At 45.0% G+C, this 26,817-nt stretch overlaps 1 protein-coding gene across 1 annotated transcript in view; it reads right to left on the minus strand.

Annotated features, from left to right (window-relative positions):
- Positions 1-1,293: 1,293 nt before the first annotated feature.
- T265_05172 (hypothetical protein) overlaps positions 1,294-26,817 on the minus strand; it is a gene marked incomplete at both ends in the record, with an annotated part of 33,032 nt that continues 7,508 nt past the window's right edge. Inside the window, 12 exons of the mRNA XM_009170104.1 lie at positions 1,294-1,865; positions 5,798-6,012; positions 6,970-7,125; positions 7,388-7,555; positions 10,723-10,931; positions 12,127-12,271; positions 13,441-13,683; positions 16,451-16,587; positions 18,972-19,020; positions 19,058-19,195; positions 24,023-24,454; positions 25,977-26,308. Coding sequence (XP_009168368.1) covers positions 1,745-1,865; positions 5,798-6,012; positions 6,970-7,125; positions 7,388-7,555; positions 10,723-10,931; positions 12,127-12,271; positions 13,441-13,683; positions 16,451-16,587; positions 18,972-19,020; positions 19,058-19,195; positions 24,023-24,454; positions 25,977-26,308 — 2,345 coding nt within the window. The remainder of the gene's footprint in view (positions 1,866-5,797; positions 6,013-6,969; positions 7,126-7,387; positions 7,556-10,722; positions 10,932-12,126; positions 12,272-13,440; positions 13,684-16,450; positions 16,588-18,971; positions 19,021-19,057; positions 19,196-24,022; positions 24,455-25,976; positions 26,309-26,817) is intronic.

Genomic DNA, 26,817 nt, shown 5'->3' on the forward strand with positions numbered 1-26,817 from the left:
AACGTTTGTTGGCCAAACAATTCACGTACACTCATCATCCCAGTTGTGGAGAAGTAATTACTCGGGAAAGACCAACACCATCAACATTCCAAATATCGACTCACACCATTGCCTACTACGAAATAATAGTCGATTTTAGTAAAAGTAGATCTTCCACAAGCATTACAGTATACCAAGGCGCAAGGTTGCAGAGAAATGCTGGGCCCGGCTGACTCAGCAGATAACCAGATAGGTCGCAAATATGGATCGGTGCATGCACTTCGGCCGATGGTCCTTATACCGGGTGCTGGGCATCATCACTTCGATGACCCCTATCGAAAACATCCTCCCACCTTCTACCTAATTCTCTTAAAAATATTCTTAGAAGCCTTCAACTTGGTAACACAATTATAGGTGTAATCGTTTCCCATCCGTATTTCTGTAAACTACAGCACTCTGATTTGCTCAAAACATCCGGAACCACCGGTTACTTACCAACAAATGAATAATTATCAAATAAGAAGGCAAATGCAATCACGTACTTTGACACCCTATTGTGAACGATTATCTGAGTAGAGAGGTCATGTGCCGTAATACGGGCACACATAGTTACCGTGTGACCGCGTCATAACTTCGCATGTTTCTTGAATTGCCCCATAAAGGGCTGTGTAGAGCTACCGTGCCTTTTGATACACCATAGTGGGCGGAGCAAGGAAGCCAAGGGACCGATACAGAGTTGCATTACCGTACATCAAGACATAACACATAGTCACTAGTGTGACTGTAAATACAACCGTGGGACGAAGTACGATGCCCAGTTCTACACATGGAGGCAAGAACTGACCAGTGTATCAATACTGAGAGCCAAACAACATCTGGAAGACGGGCGGCCTCAAAAACACTCTACTTAGTGCACCATGATATGTCACCGGTGTGGTGTAAAAGTAGATAAGGGATTCAGCCAAAAAGCCCCTCTTGAAATTCAAGCGATGTTTCATTCGAGCACTTCAAAGCACAAGCAAGGATTGAAAGGGAAAGCTTGACGAACCGTTGAAGATCGCAAAATCCTTATGATTTAAATGTTTGTTACTCAACAGATCTAACGAACAAGCCAAAAGTCCACCAGCCCACTCTCTTTCCGACAAAGTCAAGCGTGTCGTTACCCGTAGGTGGAATGAGAGAATGACAACAAGGCACCGACTGCGAGATGCTCACATTTTCTACTTTCCTCGTCGGCCTCGATACAGCGAGCGAAATCACCTGAAGAAACAGATGACTATAACGGCCCCCTGAAACGCAGACAGACAAGCGAGGGGAAATAACAATAACAAAAGCATCCTGGTGCATCGGCTCACGTGTTCTATTTGTGGTTTCAACAAACGATACACTATATAGGGTCCTCCTCATAGAATTACAACTAGAGCCTGAAGAGGCGGCAAGCAACGACAAATCTAGTGAGGCGTTTACTCATTGTTTGTGAACCAGTAATAACACAGGAACGAATCGAGGGAAGCGAAGTGAAACACGCATGGCCGAGCACGCGCAAGACGACGACAGCAACGGTGTGAAGGGTTGGAGATCGAAAACAAGCAAGGCCCTCGGTATGAACCCGAGAAAAAAACTTTTAAGCCGAGTTCTACCGTTGCAAGTCGCTCAAATCGATCAACAGTCGAACGACAACTTGTATTTACAAGCCCTGCTGCGGAAGGGGGATGTGGGGGTAATTGAGGCAATCTGGCGTAGATCGATTGCAGTTAGGCAGCAGCTAAGAAACGCCGAATCCTTTGCAGTGAGTAATAGCCAAAAGTAACATGCGTTCCAACTCTTCGCGAGAAGGGTAGTCAGGAAGAAGAAGGATGTTGAAACAGGTGTGAGCAGTGGGCAGCCTGAAAAATAACATGAAAGGGAGAAAACAAATATGTAAGTGAATAATTAACTGATTCGAATTACAATACGTGACAATAAGTAATAACACGAAATACTCTATAGCGAAGTAGAGATCGATGCCGGTGCGTTAAGCTCCTATTAGACTTCATAAACAGTGCACAATAAGCTAACTACATATACAAGGCTTAACTCTGGTAATGGTTGCTCTCCAGTAAGATTAGCCCTATTAGAGAAGTTGCGGTGATATGCTAAAAGGACAATTCAGTTGGAAAAAGTTCGAATCACGGTACCTCCCAAGGTGATCGTGATCAACAGCACAATAGATGCGTTCGATACTGACGCTTCGATGTTGTACAACCATAAATTCGTTGGAAGCCCTATTGTTAAGAAAACGATGAAAAAAGGATAGCCACGGGACATAGGGGGACTTTACCATAATCGTTCCTAATCGCCTGTGCCTCCGGAGACCCATTCAGACACTATGAACAAAAACTGTTAACCGCAACGCCAATGACATCCATCAGTAACCATATGTTGTAGCGTCTCCAACGAAGCATATGGCCTCCGTCCGGGAAGGTGAGTCACCTAGATAGTATCCAGACTCTTTGTAAACACTTTTGCATCCCCATACCAGATCAAAAGCTGACCACTGATCCAATTGGATCATTCGAATTCGCCCACGGAAAAGCCACTCTCTCCGGCAAAAGACGAAACAACATGATCAAAACACCGCAGCTTCCAGGTCTGGACACATTCTTCGAATGGAGTTGCACAACTTATTGCAATAATAATAACAACACCAAAAACTTGTTGCACAACCGAGCATCCATCTTCCCACTGGCCCGCTGCAGATTCGCTGGCACAAGCCTGAACGAGCCATGGTTCTGAGACAAAGGTTGCCTTGAGTACGTCTCACTTCCGCTGCTTGCAGAGGTCACATCTCGCGGACAAAACAACCCGTGCTGTAGCCTGGTCTTCTGAGATTCCGGGAATTGCCGCTTTGCAGCTAGAAGTGTCCCATATTTGCAAAGCGACTCGAGTTCTGGAGATTCAAGCACACGACACTCCGAACATATATGTGTAACATGTATAACTCCGAGTGCCACGCGTTAGATGGTAAGTGGCGTGCTAAGTGACTGCATGCCTGGAGCCTGACTTTGTTGTTGTGTGACCAAAGCACATTGGGAAAAGCGAAACATTTGGCAAACTTGCTTCCATATCTCCACATCACGAGGAGGACGTTGTCTGCATCAAGGTTTTCGTCAGTATCTATTTGAACAGCAGGGTTTTAAAGGCTTTCAGTGTTCATCTCATTATCCCGTCAGTCAAGAAAGTTAATACGAACAGGGAGTCGGCAATCTCATCGAACCTCACTTTGTTTAAGGCTTTTGAAGAGCTCCCCGGAATTCTCAGAATACATACAATATTGACACACCTCTTGGACATTCCCTCCTGAGCAACTGTGTTAAGAACACACAAGTCAGCTGAGTTAAATGCACTTTGTGAATCCAGGAAAACCGAAATTGTGAGTAGCCCATACGTATGTTATTGATCTATAACATGACGAAGTGAAAAGATTCGGTCAACGGAGCCTTTGAAAAACGGGAATCTCGCTTTCTACAATCGAGTCAAATATTCACGGGCCATCATATGGTGACGATGGGCAAGTGACACCAACAGTCCACAGATCGAAGCGACTGGACCGTGGTGAAGCATTTGGTGCAAGCGGCGTGCTGTAATCTTGGGTTCTTGTTTCTGGTACGCAGCACACAAGAACTTCACACAATTTCAGTATTCAAGGAAAAACAGAATGCTATCTGTTATATCTGCTGATTCGTCAATCTGTGGTATCTGCTGCTGACCCGCTCCAGTGCCTAGTGTCGGAGAGAAAAGACTCACAGAAGAGAACATAACAGCTGTATTCCGAACAAGCGAGTGAGTGAGGGAGTAAAAGTTACAACGGCCCCACGCTATTTAAAGGGGACTTTCTGACATTGATCCAGGCTGTCTGATAGGCATTAGTGAACACCCATCAACATGGATCGTGCCTCTATGAAATGCCCGAACGCTGATCAAATTCGGTCGTGCTTCTGTGGCCGCAAGAACACTCATCAGGTCTTGCTGAATTGATTGAATGATTGATTGGCCTGGATGCTTGCCGGCTTTCCAGTTGAGTTTTTGGTGGAGCAGTAGGTTCCGGGTGTTCTGAAGTTGCTTTCAGGAATCTGACCTTCCTGATACTATCCCGCTTGCTTCAGAGTGTGAGAATTAAAATCAGACAGACAGACCAGTTGTTAAAGCTTGAAGACCGATTTCGAAGTGCCTGAGGCTGTCGCCGCGAAGTGACTCGCGGATTTCGCGGCCAAGACTGAAGCAAAACGAATGGTTCCTCAGTCCTGATAGGTGAACCTAAATGTACTGTATTATGCGTTGGGAGGGGAGAAAGAAAGGCGACCAGACTGCAATGCAACGGCCGATATGGCATGACCGTATTGTTAGTTAGAGGAATCATGGTTGTATGTGGGGTGGGATACTGCCACGACTCCCACACCTAGAAAAGAGGACGATTAGGCTTATTGACGGAAGCCTGACCGCAATCCTGATACTTCCCGCTTGCTTCAGAGTGTGAGAATTAAAATCAGACAGACAGACCAGTTGTTAAAGCTTGAAGACCGATTTCGAAGTGCCTGAGGCTGTCGCCGCGAAGTGACTCGCGGATTTCGCGGCCAAGACTGAAGCAAAACGAATGGTTCCTCAGTCCTGATAGGTGAACCTAAATGTAGCGTATTATGCGTTGGGAGGGGAGAAAGAAAGGCGACCAGACTGCAATGCAACGGCCGATATGGCATGACCGTATTGTTAGTTAGAGGAATCATGGTTGTATGTGGGGTGGGATACTGCCACGACTCCCACACCTAGAAAAGAGGACGATTAGGCTTATTGACGGAAGCCTGACCGCAAGGCAGTGGTCTTTGGTGATAAATGTAAGTGCATTATCATTTTTGGAGAACAAATCGCCACATAAATTACAATCCCCCCCCAACCTGGAGAGCCACGAGACTGTATTGGTCAGATTGCTAACCACTGTCCAACCTTGTATGAGGATCCTGCGAGTGTCTCATGGATATCCCCTAGGATAGCTCAGTAGGTGACGGAGGCACACAGACTGCCACGTCATGGTAAGTTCCAATGTCTTCGTGACGAAATTCCCAAGATAATACGATGCTGACAAGCTATAATGAGAGCGAGACTCATGTCTAGTACCCCACCCTCTGGTGCGAACTAACGAAAATGATCACGCCAGGTGAGAAAATGTGCTTGTTCAAAAGAGAATCATATGGACAGATTCCGACACTAACCAGAAATTCCTTTACCCTCACCAGAGTGCTCTCCCAAAATGCGCGAGTGAGACAGTGTATTTCAAGTTACCTTAAAGTCTTGGTGTGAGTTTTATCGACAGACACCACGAACTGCCTGAGCATTTTAATCGACGACCCCTGGTGACACAAAATTATTCCAGAATTAACTCAGATTTATCACTTATCGCTCTATATATTTGAAATCTGAAGGCCTCGTAGTATTAGAAACACCATGAAACAGCAAAGCGCCAAAAGAAATGATGAACCTAACTAACCAGTATATAGATGTGTACTGTGAAAACAAACCGCGTTTGGGGTTAGAATACTGCTAGAAATGGATAAGTCCCGGCGTCGAACTGCTCTCGCTGAGTTGTTCAAATGGAACAACTTTTGGAAACCGGTGTTGGGAAGTTTACGTTCACGTACTACCAATGACAATTGCCCTACGAGTGACACTGAGAGTTTTGACTGGAAATGATTAATTTCCAAACCCATTAGGAAATTGTGTGCTTTGAAAAAAAAACTCATTTCAGTTGCTCGGAAACATATGCTACAAGTGAAACAATGCTTACCTATCCGTGTCTGCGCCCTGACGGGCAATAGTAAATTTCATCTTGGCCATACCTCCGACTGGGATGCGATCAGAACCCGTGCAAAATTGCAACAGCTGGCGTTGCTGATCCGTGGTCATGTTGTGTACCACATCCCAAAAATTCTTTATCACAGGTGAATCGACGGTGTAGTCTTCGTAAGTTGTGACTCGTTCCAGTTCCTTGAAGTCGTAAAACTGGGAAAAGACAAGGAACATAAAAGGTGAGATGGTCTCATGAGACGCAAAACCAAACAAGTTCACATTTCATACCAAAAAGCGTACTGAAACCATCAAGGAAGCCGGACATGTTGAAAATGTCCTCCAGAAAAATATGGATTGCGATCCTTAACCACTATGGAAGTCCAATTACAGTGATAAGATTGCTTCAAAGTAAGTTTATCCGCGGGATATATATGGCCAAAAGATTACCCTTGCAACAGCAACCTAATGGAAACATCAGAATATGACCTAATCATACTGATCGCAGTATCAGTTTTTAAGCAGTGAAAGTAAACAATGCTATATATCAACAGTGAATACCATACAACACCAAAACCAAAACCACGCATACAATGGTGGAAAAGTAGTTATGCCGTGACCACGTGTTTCGTACGTGGTGTCTTACACAAACTCAACCGAGGATGAAGATAATTTGTTTCGGCGATGAATTAGAATGCTAGGAAGTATAAATAATGGACTAAAGATGGTTTGAAAGGTGCAAGCGAACAGAGTAGAGAAGACATGTAGAGTAGACATGTAACGGAAGAAAAAACCAAACAGACGTTGTCGATATTCTCCAATCGGTACCATAGTTTGCTTCATCCATGCTTATCGGAACGGTCGATCAGGTCCCTACTGTTTTCATATCCACTTTTCCATGCCCTGCTAATGAGTCCCGCTATGAGGAGAAAACAAATATGCATACGCTGTTATAGAACTGAATACACCGTCATTGTAAACAATGAAATTCCTAGTCTGGTAATTATCGGGTTCTTGGCTAAGATTCATGGCTACTCAGAAAAAACATTGAATAATCACTAGTAGTTACTTGACCGTCTGAATGAGTGAACAGCCAGTCCGACCAAAAATCTTACGTGAAATCAGTAGTTTCATGCCTTCAACAAGGCACACAAAACAGTCGGAGACACTTACCCGACTTCCACAAACTAGTAGCTCGATCTCATCTGGGCGAAAAAGAAAACTGAGTGGGCTCTCGTCTACAACCAGTTGGAATCCACGGCGAAAGGCGTTGAACGATTTTTTCACCGATTCATTCAGCAGAAAGTTGGCGTACAGGTCCACGAATTCCTAAAGTACAAAACATAACAGCCTCAAACATCACAGCATTATCTGGCCAAACCGAGAAAAGGAGTTGGCTCCTATTAAACCGATACCGAAGACTCAGAACATCAACGTGTTCTTCGTGTAGGCGAGTTAACGTTAAGAGGTAATGATAACGATGACAGAGTGAGAAATAGGGAGGACCACAAACCACAGAATGAAGTAAACAAAAATCTTGTGGTGAACCGGAGTAAGACGAATTCATAGCAGTGGAAAACACGTGACTGACCTGACGATTTTCTTTTGTGACATGTATGTTCGTCCCATCTGGTTTAAGCTCATGGTATAAAGTGTTGCCAAACGGGTCCTGGTAGGCAACCACAAAGTTGCAGCCAAAAGCTTCTTCGACGTCGTCCCCCGTGTAATCGAGTAACGCTCTCAGACCTGAATAAAGATCCTACAGAACGAAAGCAACGTCAAGGATAAAAAGTGGAAGCCTAAGCGAACTTGCTGCGGCTGGGATTCCAGGGGTTAGTTTCGAACTGAAACTTGTATGGACATACGCCTAGACACTGAGATTATCAACTCAATAAAAACAGCCAGTGAAAAGCTTATAAGGGCTATTCACAGGGGATGTATCCATTCGACTATAGCCTACCAAAGGCAACTCGCCAAGACTAAGACGAATTGGAGTGATTTCTGCGGTATTTAATGAATTCAAGTCTCCATTAAAAAGCTTCCATACACAGAACTTACGGACCATCATTATGGCATGCTCCCTTAATGCAGTTGCAGGGATAATCTCTGGAATCAAATCTACAAAGAGCCACAGGGAAGATTATGCTAAAAATCCAATGGAATATGGTGAGCGGACCTTCCAGTGTGTCAGAATAAGCTGTTTTAATAGCTATTTTTGGATAAGTTCAAAATGTTAATGACAAGTGTTAGGACACGCTCTGAGATGATTTCAATTCGCCTACACGCACGGTATATCCGACTGAGGGCTCACATACACTCGCGGAGTTCGAAGGCATATTACGTCTATGAGGGTAGTATGACCCAATGATTACTTCAACTTGAAGTTGAGGCAACGGTTCACAAGAAAACGAGAAGGAATAATCAACCCAATACGAACACTTGCGTCGAACATTACCAGAGGATCGATCGAAACAGATAAGAAGTTTACAACGCCTTGGCAACCTTGTTACATTGACCGAAATTTGCATCCTTAACGGTCAGTGTGCCAAGGAAATTCTGTGGCACAGGAATGACTGATACTAATAGTGAATGTTTAGTACAGCATGAATTTTGGCTGCTCTAACTGTACATTTTGCATTGCATTGTGAGATGGAGGGACTGGAGTCTTGATGGTTATTTGAATGTTGTCATCAATGAGGGAGCAAACGCGGCAGGGAAGAACGCTGGAATAGGCTTCATGGACTAATAGGCATAGGCATGTTTCGTAACATAAGGAGAACAGCCGCAGCTAGTACCGTATTTCACGTTAGATGTACTTAATGTTTAGTCCAGCTTGTCCCGACACCCGGATATCAAATGACCATGAGAGCCATTCACACGGGTGCTGCACCCGCCAGGGAAAAATATACCGCGACATCTCGAATATCGTACCAACTGAAATATGAGGTGGCTTTTGTGCATATTCATTTAAAGGATATTACAAACGAAAGGTTAAGCTAGCATTCAGTGGATCTACCGTTAGAGCCCAATTACTGAGCAAATGAGTGCATTCCAAGATCTTCAGAGAGCAGGTTCGACAGTTCATCGCAACGGTCGGAGTCCGTTTTACTTGAACATACCAGTGTGGCGAGAAATTCAAAATTTCAATTCATTCCAACGTTAAATCAACCATGTGATCAGTCCTGTTATAGGTACAATCCAGACTTCACTGGAGACTTAATTCTCTAATCGAGGCCCATCTACGCTGAAAAGTCAAGAAAACCTCAGCAAAGCGCATCTCGCAGATTTCTCGCGAGGCTCGAACACGCGATATCCCCGCTAATAGTTGAAGTTTACACAGTTCACAGGTCACAAGCGGTTGATCGCCAACGTGATCAACTCACACCTAAAGAGAATATCTGAGAAGTTGCCCCTCAGGAGGCAGTAAACACACGACCAGGTGATGCAAGTCTCATGGTTGAAGGATGAGTGGCAGGTGCGAGTCAATCACACTGCTGATCAGACCAGTCGATATAACCTTCAACTACTGGATGTGGAGTCCCCGCCCTTAGATATAGATGAGATGCAATTTGACAGTTTTCAACATAAATGAAGCATCTTCATAATGCATGTCGGCCGAGATTGATCTCGAATGAGATTTCCTAACCCCCCCACCCGCCTAACACCTGAGAGTTCACAATTTGCGCATCTCGACCGATGTTTATGCAACAGGAACATGGAACATACTATCACCGGATGCAAACAGTTGAGGAGGGAGTTTCCATTAAGTGGAACTAAACTCTGGGAAAATATGGATCAGTCAAAAGGTTAATAAGAAAAGTAGAAATAGAAAATGAACAATGTGCTAAAGGGAGGTGAGTGCTTTTTACGCAATTTGCTTCAGACGGGAGCTGGAGGCATCGTTAGTGCAGGAGAATAAAATGAAGTGAACGCGATGCGATAAAAGGATGAAAAACGAGCCATTTTGATGGAATACTAATGGACCACGGTAACAAAGGTCGCGAATAGAGCATTTTATTAAGGAATGCCATATCTTTCAGTCAAGTACGCATATTATTCACATTCACACCACTCTCGTTTGAATAGTAATCCTCCTGCCCTGGCATAATTTTTCCGATGAGTCCATACCAAAGAAGGGAAGTGCTGGAGTTGAGTTTCACGTTACTCGAGCTCATTAGCAGTGCATCCTTGACTGCATCAGGGTTCGAACCACGGACATCTGACATGCGAGGCACGCATGCCATCACCACTCCACCAGCGCAAGCTCAACACACCTGAATATTCACCTTCGGACTAGTGAACGTATTCATGCTTGGGCGATGTGACGGATGTGCCTCACTCCTTTATTATTCTGGTAGAAGTAATAGTAGTAGTAGTTGCAGAAGTATGGTGCTGATCAATATTCCCTCGCTATAATCTCAGCCCTACGTGCAATCGGTTGTGATGTTGCCTTTTTGGTCCACCAAATAACAATCACCTCTTATCGAGGGATCATTCCTCAATCCGCCAAGGCTGTTATTGGACTGGGACTTCCTAAGGTCACAGCCAGTGACTTGTGCTTGCTTGCCATTATTGGTCCTGCGTACTTACGACAGTTTTATGCGTGGCACATGGCGTTGAGTGTACATTCTTGCCATTTAGTCTCACACCAGAGCCAGTATGACGGACACTTTGCGCCTGATGTGCGGGCCTCGATTGTGCTAGCGCTTACCGCGCTTTGAAAAGCATTCAACATTGTTTGTCCTTCTGAAAGACGGCCTTATACCACAGTAAACCACATAGCTCTCATCTCACTAGAAGTTTAATGTAGAGAGACCCACACTATCCAACAATCTCAGTATGTTAGGTGAAAAATACGGGGAAGTGCATATCATAGAAGTGCTAAAAACTGGAATACCAAAGTATGAGCATGACACGTAAGGCTACCGGGTTGGCATCTTCGAGGTCTTCAAACGTCCCCAACTTTCCACATAGTTTTCGATAAAGCACAGATGGGAAACAAACGTTCAAAATGATGTCGTTGTAGATGGCAAGACCGAGCAAGGTGCCAATAAGGAAATATTCACGATCCAGGTCATCCAGTGGGACCGGATTGAACCAGTAGGTTCCCAATTCGTCGTTAGCCACGAACATACCTTGAACGGAAGAAGACAATATGAAACGCTGTTAGATAAGATGACATTGAAACAGAATCCGTAAAGTATGAGGAAGTAGGCAGCAGCATTTTCACTCACTAGCAACGTTATGTCTGAAAATTTGGTGACCCCAAATGGGTTGACGAGTAGGGAATAGATGGAGCCATAATCTCCTCAAAATATTTCCTCGTTCAGACCACGCAGAACCTAATACTTGAGAGCAGTCAAGTAGCCAATGTGTGAAGAGACTACCTGCCGGTGGTCGGTCATTCCCGATTTGCGCCTCAATATGACTTATACGAAATGTTGCACGGGTTACCCGATTGGGTTGTACCAATCAATTAGATGTCGGGAGATTCGCTCACCATCCTAAACAGCCGAGTTTGGCACACAAGGCATTTGTGTATCAAGCGTGTGAAGGACGAAAACAACCCGCACAGCATACAGCAAACGAACGATGGTGACTGCATAAGCATCAAAACGAGTAGTGGTTCCCTAGGCAAAACAGTGCCAAGTGCAGGAGCATTGGAACGACAAACTGGCATACTATTTTCTGGTCTTACTTGAAAATAATGGGTATATTAAACATCACACAGATGAAACAAGAGATGTAATTTGACTAAGGGAACTGGACAGAAGGACAACTGAGAGAACTAAACAAACTAGACCGCAAAGGGAATGTCCGTGAGCTTTCGTCACCAGGAATGAAGCAGACTTTTGGAACGCAGTCACGAAGGCGGGGTTCCAGTCCTACTACTCACTCGTACGATCACCAGAAGTCTTGCTAAATGTGACATTTAAACAAATCCGAATACACACTTGTTACCAAGGCAGAACCGAAATGACAACTTGGTATCAACGGCAATTAACAAATCATAAGTGCGATTCTTCACGACAAAATTAATTCGTAAGAGACATGAGTTGACAAGCCCATTAAGTGGGGCAACACGGACGAAGTATACCGACCAGAAATCATGGTATATTGTCAGCAGGATTGAACAGTTAATCTAGCCTGTACCATGGTAACTAGGTAACATGGCGGTAGTGTCGCTGAGCACAAGTCCAGTACAATGCATAGAACAATTCCGATTAACGGTGAGACGGAGACAGCGGAAACAACGGTGCTATGGAAAGGTAAAAGCAGATGAACTTGTGAGGAGCCTTAACGGGTGGAAAAAAAACAAAGGCAGCTTACCGTACACCGGATCGAAAACTTTTTCAATAATCAGCTGAAAAAACTCTCTGCTCAAACCGCCTTCATCCACTCCCTGTTCCCCTTCGAATTCCACCCGAAGTTGTTTCTTTAGATCCCCAGGATTCTCGGAGCAGGTAATCTCCAACTAGACGGGAAATGGAACATAACGCAAAATGGGTGATACAAAGAACGCAACGCAACGCAACGCAACGATTAGTACGTGAGAAGGATGCACAACAGATGCTGTAGTTTGGTGACTGAATATAACAAACGAAAGTATTTAGAGAACAATTTGGGACTGACGTAAGGCAACAGATGAACAGGGAGAGTGCGGCATCGATAAAACCTAAACTATGTAGCTCTTCGATTCTCACATGTTCGGCTTCTGCCATCGTAGCTAACCATCAGGGAGCGGTTAAATTGAGAAACTATGTGGACAACTATATAAGTTTCTTCACCTTTGATGAACGGACTGACCCTAGAAATAAGTGGGTGAATTCACAAATGTTCGCCATGGGTCGCGGCGTTTGTGGCTCAAGCTCAAAGTGGTGGCGTGAGCATTCCGCCGCAAATAGTGAGCAGAAATTGTAGCTCAACAACAGCACTGAAAAACATAATATTATCTAGTAAAAGGAAAACAGTAGAGGTTTGTTATTAACCAACTACGATATTTGTGTGAATCAGAAACCGAAAAACTGATCGGATGGATAGCCTCATTGCCATATCGCGTTGGGCTACGAACCCAAAATGTTTCCCTCAGGTGTCCGTACGCCCGGTAGAAGTAGACAAATATAATCCTAAGCTCAGAAACCCAGCTTTGAACCAACCGTCGGCGTCAACATCCAACACCAACAATTCTCTGACCTGGGACCAATCTCTTCTGGCAAGTCTGCCTCAAAGCAGAGGAATAAAGGGGAGTGGGAAGATAACTAGTTGTTGCCTACTACTACCATTCCGACATGTGAACACTTCATACAATCCGAACAGAAACCGACAAAAGTGAGTCACTGAGGTCGATTAGTAGCCACATCTCATAAAGTATCTAGGACGGCGGCGATGAGGGCCCTACCCTGGGAAAAAAGTCAAACTGGCAGTACCAAAACATTCCCGATCGCAAACAGTAAATCGTTAGAAAAGAAACAATCACACAGTGAAAGAGACAACTTGCAGAAAACCACTGCTGATAGTCCAGAGCCGTAGAGAACTGCGAAAAAAAATCTGAAGGTTTACAGTTTCGTTAAGTGAGAGCAAACGATTACTCCTTCGAGGAGACAGCTCTGATACTCAGGCAAAACCATATTAAATCGGACTTACCGCCAACAGTGCTCCTTCGACAATCTGCTCACGGGAAACATGTATCTTCAGATAAGGTAGTTCCGGATTGTCCACGAAAAGCGATTGTAGAAAGGCGCCGCGCTGCTCATCCAGCATACGCATCCGGTTGTCATAGTAAAGAAGCACAGATTTTGAACCGGTTTGCAGGAGGAACGGCAATCGCATGAAACTGAGCTCACCGAAAGTGTCCTTGGAACGGTAGTTCACGTAGTCACGTTTAGCCTAACCAAGAAAAGGCGAAAGCCAAGAGTAAAAGTAGTCTATCTCCATTTACCCTTAGGTTTTCACCTGAACCAACAGCGACTATGAATTTCTTGAATACATATGTGTACAGAAATTTTAAAAAAATTGGTCTTTACAGCTGTTTGTGCATGCTTGATTATGGGTTAGAAAAAGGCCGCTAAGCGTGAAGTTGGTCACTTATGCGTCCTTTGCCCGACGCATAATACCTATGGAAAATGCGTTATTTCACTTCAAAAATGCATCAACTACTTCAACAATCGAACACGAAATAACCTAGTGGTCAAAGCGAGCGATTCTGTCAGTCAGGGTAAACGTTGGCGATCACACTGCATGTCATTTGACATGCCCACCATAGAACTATACAAGCTAATGTGGATTGTACCGCGGATCTACTACGACCTGTCTGCTATGGTTCACTGACTGTGCAGATCACCGGGTACAAATCTGGTCGAAACTGTTTTGGAGCCTAAGTTCCAGTTGAGGTCGTGACAACGATACAATACAGTATCAATATGTGTTCTACCAAAAGTGGTGAGTGAAAGTGGACGAAGTTGTTCAGCACTGTACACACTCCGACGGAATAAGGGGACAAGCACCGCTGGCTTCACGTATGATTCGACCGTGGATCCATGCTTAGATCCAAAGTGCTTGATTGGCGCAGCGTTCAGTCGGCGTACAATCGAATAGATTCACGATGCTTACTTCAGAAGGATCTCGTTGCTCTGTGACAAAACCTAAACCGCGTAACTGTGACGGTGAGTTTCGATCGCAGTAATTGCAGCAAATCATGTTAGAACGGAACAGCAGAAAATAAACAAAACACCACAGTGACGGCTTCATGCGTAACATTAGTGTGGGCGCTAACGTATAGTGGGTTGTGTTCGTCAACGTTCGGAAGAGGTGTACAGGGGGAATGCAACAGCGGCAACCAGAACGGCTGAAAAAAATTCAACTGGTGTATTTAGAGAAAATGTTATGAGGTCGGCTCAGCCATTAGTTTGGCTGATGTGAACCTAACGACAAAAAGTAGACCGCGTTGGGTTTCAGAACTATGTTTCAGATGCAACCTAAAACTGAAAAAATGTGAAAAAAGAACCAGACAACCACAACCCCGATGACATAGATTAATAACCATATCTTCTAGCGTTTCTAAACAAGCCCAGAGAACATCGCATGGGCCCCGTGCTGGAAGGCCAGTCACATTGACAGTATCTAGACTTGTAAATGCCAGATCAAAGGCTAACAACTGCTCTACTTCGGTCACTCGGATTCGAATACGGAAAAAAGCACTCTTCAGGTAAAACGATGAAGCAGCCTGTGCAAAACATAACCGGACTACGACAACTTCCATCGCTGGACACATTCTTCGATTGAAGTTTCACGTTCTATCGCAACCACAACAACCTGTTGCACAACCAAATACCCGACTTCTCACCTTGTCGCTGCAGACTCGCAAGCACCAGCCTACGTGATCGACGGTTCTGATACAACGATTGTCCAAGAGCTGAAGACGATACAGTTCCGCTTCACGAAAAGGTAGTGTCAACCATAAAACAAAACAGCCCGTACTGTAGCCTCATTCACAATGTCCTTGAGATTCAAGGATATGTCGCTTTGAAGCCACGTGTCTCAAATAAACAAACGCGACCACAGCCTTGCAGATTCCTGCATTAACTTCGCCCGTCACACTAAAATCCATGATACGTAGAACACTCCACAACTTCAAGTGTCTCCTTCGTGTTCACCAACCGAGCGTCCAGCAGGGCTGAATGACTTTGGTCTGTTCATCCAAAAACTCGTTCAGCTGTGGCACCCTTCCGGCGCCTAACTGCCATGCCACCCGAAGGTTGCACGAGGGCTGGGATACTATCAGGTTGCCCAAGCCTAGATAGGGGAAGTCGAGAGGCAGAGGTCGGGTTCGAAACACGGACCTTCCGGTCAGTAAATTCGCGCTCTAACCACTTGAGCCATCTCGCCCCTGAGCCATCCAAAAACTCCCGTACATTCTGTTCGAAGACGAGGACGAAGTCATCTGCATAATTCACATCGACAAGGTTTCTGTCAGCAGCTGTTTCGAACATCAGGGTTTTGAAGGTTACCAGTGTTCATCCCATTAGCCCGTCAGTCACGAAAGTTAACAAAAACGGAGTCGGGATCCTATTCGGACATCACTTTGCTTAAGGCTTTTGAAGAGCTCCCCGAATACTATCATACACCCGTAACTCTGCGAGTACTAAGAACACATGATGTTGACACACTTCTGGGACATTCATTCCTGAATAACTGTTAAGAACACAAGGGTCAGCTGGTTCGAACGCGCATTGAAAATCCAGGAATGTGGATCATTTATACGCATAGCGTTGGAAGATTTGGTCAGTGCATCTCTTTCCAGGCCGTAATCCCGCCTACTGTTCTCCAGTCACTACTTGACGAGTCACCGTAAGGCGACCAAAGAGTGACACCCCGAGTTTCGTTAAGACCGGAATCAAGCCGATTCCCCTGTGACCACCGCACTCACTAAGAGCCCCTTTTTGAAAATGGGCCCCACCACGGATTGCCCCCAATCGTCTGGGACAGTCTTCTTTTACAAAATGCACGCAAGCAGCCCAGACAAGCGCCGCCTGAGGACATCCTCCCCACCTTTGAACCATGCAGGTGAGAGGTCACCCGGACCAGGATCTCCGCCACGCTTCAGTGCACATATGCAGCCATAAACCTTTGAGGCCTTAGAGGGTTCCACGCTCACCGCCAATGGTTTCACCTCAGGTAGAGACTTGAAGATTGATTTCAGGCTACCTGAGGATGTCAGCGTCTGTTGACGCGCATCTGTTTCTGCCAAAACCGACAGAAGACAAACGGAGTCATCAGTCCCAACTGGTGGACCTACAAGGAGAGGGATACTAATGGGAAAGGGGGAAAGAAGGGAGGCATCACAAGTAGCCTGTTTCCGCTTACCCATCCTGCTGTATGTAGCAGGGGATGTACTGTATTCTAAGAAAATCAAACAAAACGTTAAACTTTAAGTAATAAGCTAGAATATGTATGTATATACATATTTATAAAGTGGGATGACTCTAAGGCTATAGTACGCAGAGGAACGACGAACAGTTGGATCTTAAGTGATTCGGCCCCTGCTTCAAGCTAGATGGTAACAACTCGAAAAGGAACGGGAAGAACTGGTTTCACTAAGGTGCAAATTTCATTGACAACTAAAGTGACTGGGTGACTTGACAGTCCCACTATATGGACGCAAACATGCATATACATGGTCATCCATGCGTAAATATCAAAAGCCGCCAACGAGTGTTACCACTTGTTTGGACACCCAGCATCTCTCAAGATGATACCAACCACCGCCTATTATCTGTGGTTGTGTGAAAGCCAGGTTACCCCGACACTCGCATCGCATTGCAGTTCGACCTATTCACAACGAGAATTTTCGGAAGGAATTAGGATTCGGAAGACAAAGAATCATTCATTCAGGTGTCTACCTACCATGCCACCCGAAGGAAGCATGAGTGCTGAGGTACTGCCTTTCTGCCCAAGCCTAGACAGAATCAGTCGAGATGAAAAGGTTGGGTTAGAACCACGGACCTACCGGTCAGTAAACTCGCGCTCTAACCACTGAGGCATCTCAACAAATAAAGTGGTTTGCATATTTTTCTCTCCCTGCCATTACAACAATTACTTAGTCAAACTTAGGCGGATGATTGCTCCAGACTAAGGTACACGAGGTGCTAATAATTGCGGGATGCCCTGACTGGGACAAATCAAATGAATTCACAACGACTGGTTGCGCGTCCATTCAGTTACGTTTTTCTCCGGTTATCACAGGACCAAAACGCCACCATCCTGATTAATCTGGTAGCTCAATTTTATTACAAATCCCGTTGTACGGACTAGGCCAAGAAACAACTAAGAATTGCAGCATTTTCGAAAATTCTATCAAACGCAAGATTTCCGCTTCGTTGGAAAATAAGGTGTGTGTTTAGGTGGGTCAAGGAACCGAATCGGTTGAGGACTTCATGAATGAAAAATGGTGAAACACGAGCTCAAAACGCGATCAAAACGAAAAATCTAATCAAAATCCACAGGTGTGTCGTTTCAAGTAGAAGAATTAACATCAATAATGCTGTATTAACGAGATGATTGAGTGTTGTGAAGAGATCAATATCCGCACGGTTTTCGTTGGGAAGCACAGATGAGTAGACGTGACACTATTTGCCTGTGACTGAATGGGTGACTGAACCAGCACGAACACAACAGTAGGTGAGAAAGCGCAAGTTGAATGCTCAGTACATTAGTTCCTTCATGTGAAGGAGACCCCCCCCCAGACAACTGCACTTTACGTCCCTCAAGAGTAGCCATTCATTGGAGAGATGACTATATTGAATTCTTGACGTTTGTCCGCGCCCAACTGTGGTAGCTGATTTTACGCACAGCACTTGCGCCTTCAGCTCAGTTGGCTCATTCTGAACACATACTTGTAGCAAAACGAGTTCTGCCTGTCCCTCCATGTTCACTTAGTTTCAAACCACCGGAATTATGATGAAAAGAATAATCATCGCTTTTTATTGCCACCGGGAGGGAAAACTTCTGTTACGCCGGCGTCTCAGCCATACGGTCATGCTAAGATGGGAGCTGCTTCAATGACAATCTCCCAATATAGGCGACCTTGTATTTTAGAGCAACGTGCGTTTAATTTTTCCTCATCTTTCGCAGCAAAGCACAAAAAATGAAAGCAAGCTGAATCAAGTATCTAAGTGGTTGTTTTGAAATCTTCATACTGTTGAAAGTTAACTTCACCATGCAACATTTTTTTAACTTCGCCAGTGCACAACCTAGATTCGCATTTTTATAAGATAAACGGATATTTGCCTTGTGACATCCTGACAGCTCTAATACCATCTATTGGACAGAACGCGGATACACGGCTAGTCTTGCAGAGGACACCGTACAGATAGGCAACAACCTGACAATCAGAGTTAGTTTTGCAAACAAACCAATGATAGGTGCCGTACGATCGCATAAAAAAGATTCGAAGATTAGTCCCGGAGCATCGCGTTTACCCTTGCTCGATGACAGCAAATAAGAAGTCAGAAACATTTTTGCTGAGTGGCGGAACGTCAGACACCCAAATAGTACCGTAAAATCATACAGAGTTTTCCTCGAATTTTCCCGTACAACCCACTTTTGTGTGTTTTGCTCGTGAGAGAATATTTTACGCGACCTTACCAGTGGAGGTCCTCAACCCCAGTTATGATTACCTAACGCGTCATCCTTATTGTCACGGTTATTCTCAGTGAACACGCCAACCTGGCTTTAAAATCTTCCGGAAAGCCGGGTAACATACCTTCAAATGTTCATTTAGAGTTTCGTTGATAAAGTCTTTGGCAGGAATAAACGGATGACGGCAGTCATTGGGAGATAGAGACAAGGCTTTGGCCAACGGATCCTCAACTGTGCCATTTCGTGAACGACCGACGCGTGGCTAGGGGGACATAGAAAACAAAACACTGATATCATGTAATTCAAGGAAAAAATGTCGCAATACAAAACCGAATAAGGCTGTTCCAATATAAAATGAACTAATGAAACATGGTGCAGTAGTTCTTTTTGAACTCCCTGGAATTCGGTTCAAGGTAAAAACTACATGAAGCAAGTACCATGGGAATGATTCAATAAGTGAAGAATTAACTTCTTGGAGGACTGGTTATTTTTATGGAAATCATCTTCTAAAAACGCCGGATAAGTGTTTTTGCTGGAATAAAAGTCAAACCAGCCAAATCGGATCCCACGGTTGTAGACAATACACTGAATCTTCCCCCTACCATGGGGGTTAGACTTGTAATTCGAAGCTAAAGATGAAGTGCCTCAACTAAATATCTTCTTCCGCCTAAGTAACCGGGAAGTGACCTTCGCCTTTAAAGCCCATCATTTATCGGCTTCTCCTCACATGCATCACCACCATTATCAAAGACAGCAACATCAGTGTTGACATTGATGGTCCACTGCCATACAACCATAAGTTCCATCTGACTGTGTTCAAAGCCCTAGAGTGAAAAGGAGAGAAAAAGAATGGGTGAGGGAGGGAACCTAGTGCTGGCCCATGTCAGGCATTCTGAGGAGCCTACACCTCCAAATGCCCAATCAGACAACATGGAAAGAAACTGACAGCACGAACACCACTGACATCGATTACCCACCGTTTCTTGTAATGTCCTCAGCCAAACGCAGGAGAGGTCACGGGAAGCTCATCCTGGAAGGCGTACAACAAAACAATACCCAAACTCTTTATGTCTTTTTCATACCCTTCTGACAAATCATACGTCGTCCGCGTCGCGGTTTGCGACATTCTGAAAGAGGCTCGGAGAGCAACACCCTTCACATGTTCTTCAAATAAATCCTTCTCGTGATTAAGGTGATTAAGATTAACCGCTTATCCGTATCTAAGCTCCTAGTCGATAGAATAAACCAAATCCATATTGAGTTCCATATTGTGGTTTTCAACCTCCGTACTCTGTCGAATTGGACTTCGATTGCTCTTTCGGTCGACTTATTTTGTGCCCCGGAAACATGCATACGAGACTGCAGTTAGGTCATAAACTTCTAACCCTTCGGGACGAAACCAAATTATTTCCACTTTACTCTTCGGGTGTCTGGATCGTGGCATACGCGGTATGAAAGTTATGCCTAGCCCCAGGGCCGGATGAACTTCATTGGATTGGAGTCCAGTAAATCATCGTCTTCGTGCTGCTCGGTTCATCAGGTAAATTAAGCTTACTATATCTCGAAGCAAAAAGTGTGTTTATTTCTTGCATCAGCATAAGCTGCGGCAGACGGTAGACCTGAGGCTGAAAAAGATATCAATGGGGATTTATCAAAGCTGTTTAGGCCAGAAAGAAGCGCAGGTATCTTGGTTCTAGCAGGTGACACGAGTTCTCAGGTGAACCGACTAAGTCCGGCAGGAGTTCAACTTGACAACCAATTCGCACAGATGATGGGTGACGAATGCTTCAGTTATGTGCTGAGCACCATTTTTCCCACCAGCACAAATTTTCAGCAGAGGTGCTCACATAGCGCCAACCGGGATCCATCAACTGCAAACCAGCCCTGGAGTTTGGAATTGGCCAAGTCTCGAAGGCGTGCAACAAGATGGCCTGATACATGTGTCTCTTGAGACCCACTAAAATGCTTTTTGACGCCACAAGTGGCGCCAATTGGGGAGCGAAGTTCTGGTCCTCGAGATTCGTGAGGTAACTTCGTGCGTCACACTACGGTTTGAGTTAACTCAACTTCCAAAATATGCGGGTCACACATTGAATTCTCAAATATGTTCAAAGACTGCAGATCCTGCAGAATGACTTTGCACTTTGTGGGCTCGAAGCACATGTTGAAAGACTGGAAGACCTTGGGCGGCTTTTCAAGTAATACTTGCACTTCCTGCTCTTATTCCAAAATGAGAACTGTCGTTTGCATGCTCCAGATAGACAAGCCTCTCGCTTAGACAGATTTGAACACCGGGGTATTGTAGACCTTCCGGTAAAAATAATCGGACGCACTCTTGATGTTGAAAAAACCAAGATTGTAGAGAGCCAATACGCATTTCGTCCTTTTAACATTTCAAGAATTGTTAAGATGTGGTCCACACAGCCTTAACTCGGCCGGAATTCTACTTGCTGTTCTAGTGTAGCCTATTGAAGCTCCTTCGTAAGAGGAAGTAAAGAGTCTAGTTACGAGAGTCAAGCTAGTTCCTCTATGATGGCCATACTGCGAAAAGGATCACCACCATCGACTAAGCGCAGTCAGTTGGAACGGCCTCTAACTCCCAGATAGAGGCAAATAAGTGCAACAATCACCTACATCTTTGAACAGGATTAGCAGCTCGATAACGCTTGAACGACAAAAGACACTCGTTAATTTCCTAATCCATTGGAGGTTCCCACTTCACTGTTCAGGGTTGTGTTGGGATCCGGATGAACGAGTGTAGGTAGCCAGTTGAATTGGTCTCCAAAGTGTTCAGACAAACAACCCAGGTACTCCTCTTTTCCACAGATAAGCGAGCCGTTGTTATTAGTGAATACTTCGTTCACCGGAGGCTTTTTGGATGCATTATGGGAATCAGCTCGAATAGTTTGCACACACTCCCTGAGTATCCCGTCTCTTTCACCTCGCCAGCCTTCTGAACCCGCAAAGCGTCTCTATTCGAGCAGATGCTCTTTTCCAGCTAAAGTCTGACAGTTTGTTGGGCGGTATGGTACTCTGAATTAGCAGGAAGACGAGTCTGAGCTTCGAGGAACTTTAGAGTGTTGCTCGAGATTCAGCGCCTAGGTTTATTTGGTTGTCCCGCTGCACAAGCGGAGCACCCACTATCCTGCGGTAGGAGTTCAGTTCAGAAGACGTGTTGTCCGAAAGGGACCTCAGCACGTGGTTCTGGTTGGCTTGCTTCACATCAGAGTCCGAGGGTTTCCCAATAAACAAACGAGATGCGGGCATTTTGCGCGCCCTCAAAAAGCTTAATGAGAAGCAGCAGCAAACAAGGGCGTAACCCGAACCCACTCAGGTGATCCAAAAGGAGCGACATTCAGTGACTGTCACCCATCGCTAGTGGCTATGTGGTCTATCTGTGTCGAAGGTTGAGTCGATATGTGGCCAAGCGGCTTCGGTTGCTTCGGAAGTTAGTACGGCATTGGAGCATTCCGTAGTCAGCAAACAGCTGAAGCAGGCATTCACCGTTGTCCATGCATCTCGATTCCGGCCCTAGAAGACCACCCAAAGGAGCCAATTGAGTATGAGATTATTTGTAAGTGTGCACATCATGGTTGTACGTTGGTTGGGATGCTGCAACGATCCCCGAAACTAGACAGGACAATTAGGGTCCTCGACCAAAGCCTTCACTCAAAGGCTTGAAGGCAGCCGTATTTGACGGGAAATGCATTGTCATTTTTATAGAAAAAGTTGCTATACATGTTCCAACCTCAAACCTGGAAGGCCAGGAAACCATGTTGGTCAGACCGTTAACCACTGACCAACCTCGTACGGGAGGATCTGTGAGTGTTACGTGTACAGTCCCCAGTATAGGTCAGTGGGATATGTAGGTGCACAAACCATTACGCCATTACGGCAGTGAAGCATCAGTGCCAACACTGGTGTTGCTGTCTTTGTTGTTTGTTTTGTACACCGCGGTAGGTTCCAGTTTCACCGTAGCGGACTGAGTGACTGAAAAAAATCGTTCATCTGTAGCACCTTTTCGGTGCCTAGCTGCCATGCCGCACGAAGGAGGCACGAGGGCTGGAATACTGCCAGGTTGCCCAAGCCTAGACAGGGGAAGTCGAGAAGCAGAGGTCGGGTTTGAAACACGGCCCTTCCAGTCAGTAAATTCGCGCTCTAACCACTTGGTCAATCTTGCCCCTGAGTGACTGACTGGCTAGCTGATTAACTAGCAATGTGAGGTTGTATTCGGAACTTTCGGAACTACAGTGATCCTAGACTAACAAGATGCCGGTATTAGCAACAAATGAAATACTCCACGAGGGCATTCCCTTGAGTACATAGACTATTTGGAAGTGTGTACAAAATAAGTGACGTAAAGCCCAAATAGCGAAAACTACTGTGAGCTTCCTCTCCCATAATTGACTGCATTCAACTCAAGTTGGATCACAGAACTGCACAGCATCGTCCACTATTCACGTGGTTCGGAAAATTCATATCCGGTAGTACGCTGCATTGCCCCTCGTATAGTGAATATAATGACCGATCAAACATAGTAATTGCTGCGTCTTGCCATCAAGGATAGTATAAGGGTTGTGACGTAGTTGGCACTGCAAATCTACCTTCAGTTGGCCGATACACGACGAGCTCGCTGATAACCGCCTCATGAAAGAGTGCCACGTGTGTGGAGGCATCTCGGTATCACTATGCAATATTGTGATAATCGAGCAAAAGTCCAAAGGTCGATGATAGCGGTCCAGCTATCTTCAGAGTGGCACGATGAGCCTAGAGATTTGTTTGAACCAAGCAGCACTCCAACTACTCCTAAATCTACTAGCGGACCCACCATTACGCATTCGTACAATAGTACTATGAAGTTTCCCGGGAAAGTTCACTGTACAGGTGAACCGACGCAGCCAGTTACCACGAAATTGGGTAATGGAAAAAACCAACCGTTTACAAGCATACGAAAAAAGACCCATGGTTACTTAGGCACAGAAAACAGTCAAACCCATTAAAAACGGACAGTCTAAGTTAGAAGTCTAGTTTCAACAAGCCACAAATGAGAAAAAGCTCCAAAACAAATCAATGAGGGAAAACGAACTACCTCGTGGCTTCTGTGAGCTCGCATCAGCAGCTCAAAATCGCGATTTTCCACTGCTTCCCGTTCGAGCAACTCCTTCTTGTCCATTTGACCAGCTAACAGACTGGCATAGTAGACAATGCGAAGTACAAGTGCAGCTTCACATAGCTGTTTGTCTTCGTTTGGTACGCCATGGCTAGTAGTTAGACAGCGCAGAGTGATATTTTGTTGTAAAATACTTTGCAGTGACCATAGGTTGGTATGTTCCGGGGCCGGAGGCGTCGTGCAGTTAGCCAAGGGTAAACGAACGGTGTCCGCCCAGATATGACATAAACGGGCTTGTAGAGATATTGGCAACCAGGTCACCGCCCGATTGATGTTCAGCAAGAGATGCTGACGAAAAAGACGGCGATAAAAGGAAGGACAATTGTGAGAGAACAGACCAAATACTGTTCGCTAAATGGGATCAAAACATATCCTAGATTTGAAGCAGGTAGGTGATATATTCTAAATACTCTTTTCACTTAAATGAAAACGGAAATCGATTGGCTGAGATTGATTATGGTTGGTTGTCCGTCAATGTTATCAAATGTTTTTGATGGAAGCGTGGAGCATCATGGCGATCAAAGGAGTGATAGCTCGTCATCAACTCCAAATAATGATATAACTTAGACACGGCTCACGAGCCATGCTGCTGTGATATTTGCCTGTACATATGTTCCAACTCAGCTAGTAGACATAAACCCTCATTTGACCCTGCTGAGGGGATGCGAGTGCACCCAAATGTTCGCATTCCATCAGGTTTACACACAGCGATCTATGTTTTAACATAGGGATTAGGGTAGGCTGGTTGCAAAGTTACTCGTCTTCAGCTGACATGAACCGTTGCAGTCATCCATAACAAGCAAATCGGGCACCGTATGCCAATCCGGTGAGGATTGGTGTGTGTGTGTGTGTTCAGATTTGGCTCCGGTGCGAACGGACCGGACAGCATTATGTGTGCTACTTTTGTGAGGAGTGATGAAAATCAGATAACCACATTACACAAACAGGAAAACGAAGGTGAATGCCTTAAAAAAAAGGATTAACAACAACTTACGCATGGTCACAAGTCACGATCAAATGCATACCAAAAGTACACAAGAAAAACTATTTACATAGTGTATACTACGACTAGTATTCCACCACTAGGATCTCGTTCTCATCATCCTCGAAAGTTGCGACTTTCCTCCATCGCGCCCTTGTCAAACCATCGTCAACCGGAATGTGTCGAAATGGGCACTCTTCCGTCCCCCAGAGTTCGTTTGTCGTGAGACTTTATCGTGGCGATGGTCACCTTGTGGTAAGAAACCTAGGTTTTCCTCAGCTTTGGAACAATTCAATAGGTGTGTCCCAACCATCTGTGCAGAAATTGGTATCCAGCGAGCTTCTGGACAAGAATACCGGAAGAAAATACCCCTAAAGCTCACGCACTGAGTAACAAAGCCATAGTGTCAGCGCCAGTGCGCTAACAAAACGTGTCAAAATAAGCGGATTTGGTTATCTGTATGTTGCGGACGGGTGATTATTTAAGCTTCTGTTCTCCTGTGGGCCCAAAAGTTTCAAAGCCTACAATGTGTCCTTCCACCATGCAAATCTTATTTTGATGACAGCAAAGTTAGGTAGCTTACTAAGTTCGAGACAATAGTCACCCCGCTTCAGCACTTGCGAGCAGAAACTATATGCTGACATGTGTCCCCAAAGAAATCCTTAGCACGATTCAAAGATGTTCTGTTAGCCCAATTATCGCCTAAGATTTCTTAGAATGCGATGGGCAGACCTTGAGATGATGTATTGCTACCCTTCGTAACATTGTGTTGAACAGTTGAGTTTACGGAAGACTGATAACCGAATGTTCGGAATTAAGGTGCGAGGTATAAGTAGTGGCGCAAGACGCGGTGAAAAAAATGAAAAGCAAAGTATGAAAGCATGAACTCACATCGAAATGCAATGGATCTGTGGCAAACGGGCATTCATACAGAATGCAAAACAGGTTTAATAACCTTTGTTGCGTGTTGCGCACCACTGGAGGAGGGTCTATGTCTCCCAACCCATCCGGGGCTTGAGAAACCAGGAGTTGATATAGGCTACCCACAACCAACCGGCGCACAGCTCGGAGAAGTACGTCAACCACATTCTGCTGCTCAGGTATACTGGATATCAACGACCAAGCCAGCCTAACGTCCGGAATGCTGACCGGCGGTAGCGGTGCAGTTGATTCCGTGTCCGCATCCCCAGATACAGGAAGATCCTCGACAAGAGAAGTTTTGGCTGAGATAAAGATGAACCAACAAAAATTATAATTATGAGGAACGATACACGACGAGAATCTTGGATGACTTTAACGATTGATGCGAACATACCAAAAAGACTGCAGGCAAAGGTGCTACATAAGGAGCGCCTGTAAACAACACACTGAATTGGCACCTCAGTTCACAACACTTCTGAATATAGGCTTTCGAAAGTTTTTCGTGTAAGCGGCCGCCACTCGATGTAACATAGGTGAAACACGAGTCAGAGAACGTCGCACGGCACGTGCATGACAAATCATTTCAAGCCGGTATTTTGTATCTTCCCAGTGAGACAAGCAGGTCAGCAGAATCATTCTGCCTTCTATTAGAAAATCAGGCTGCACTATCAAGACAATTCAACTTTAGAAAACTCCACAATGACGAAACTAGAGAAAACGAACAATTTTAGTGTCAACCTTAATTTTTAAAAGTCGCTTGCTGGACAGGATGTAAACCCTAGACGACAGAAGTGCTGGAAGGTTCGACAAA

Source organism: Opisthorchis viverrini (assembly GCF_000715545.1).
Source record: "Opisthorchis viverrini unplaced genomic scaffold opera_v5_93, whole genome shotgun sequence".
Classification (NCBI taxonomy): domain Eukaryota; kingdom Metazoa; phylum Platyhelminthes; class Trematoda; order Opisthorchiida; family Opisthorchiidae; genus Opisthorchis; species Opisthorchis viverrini.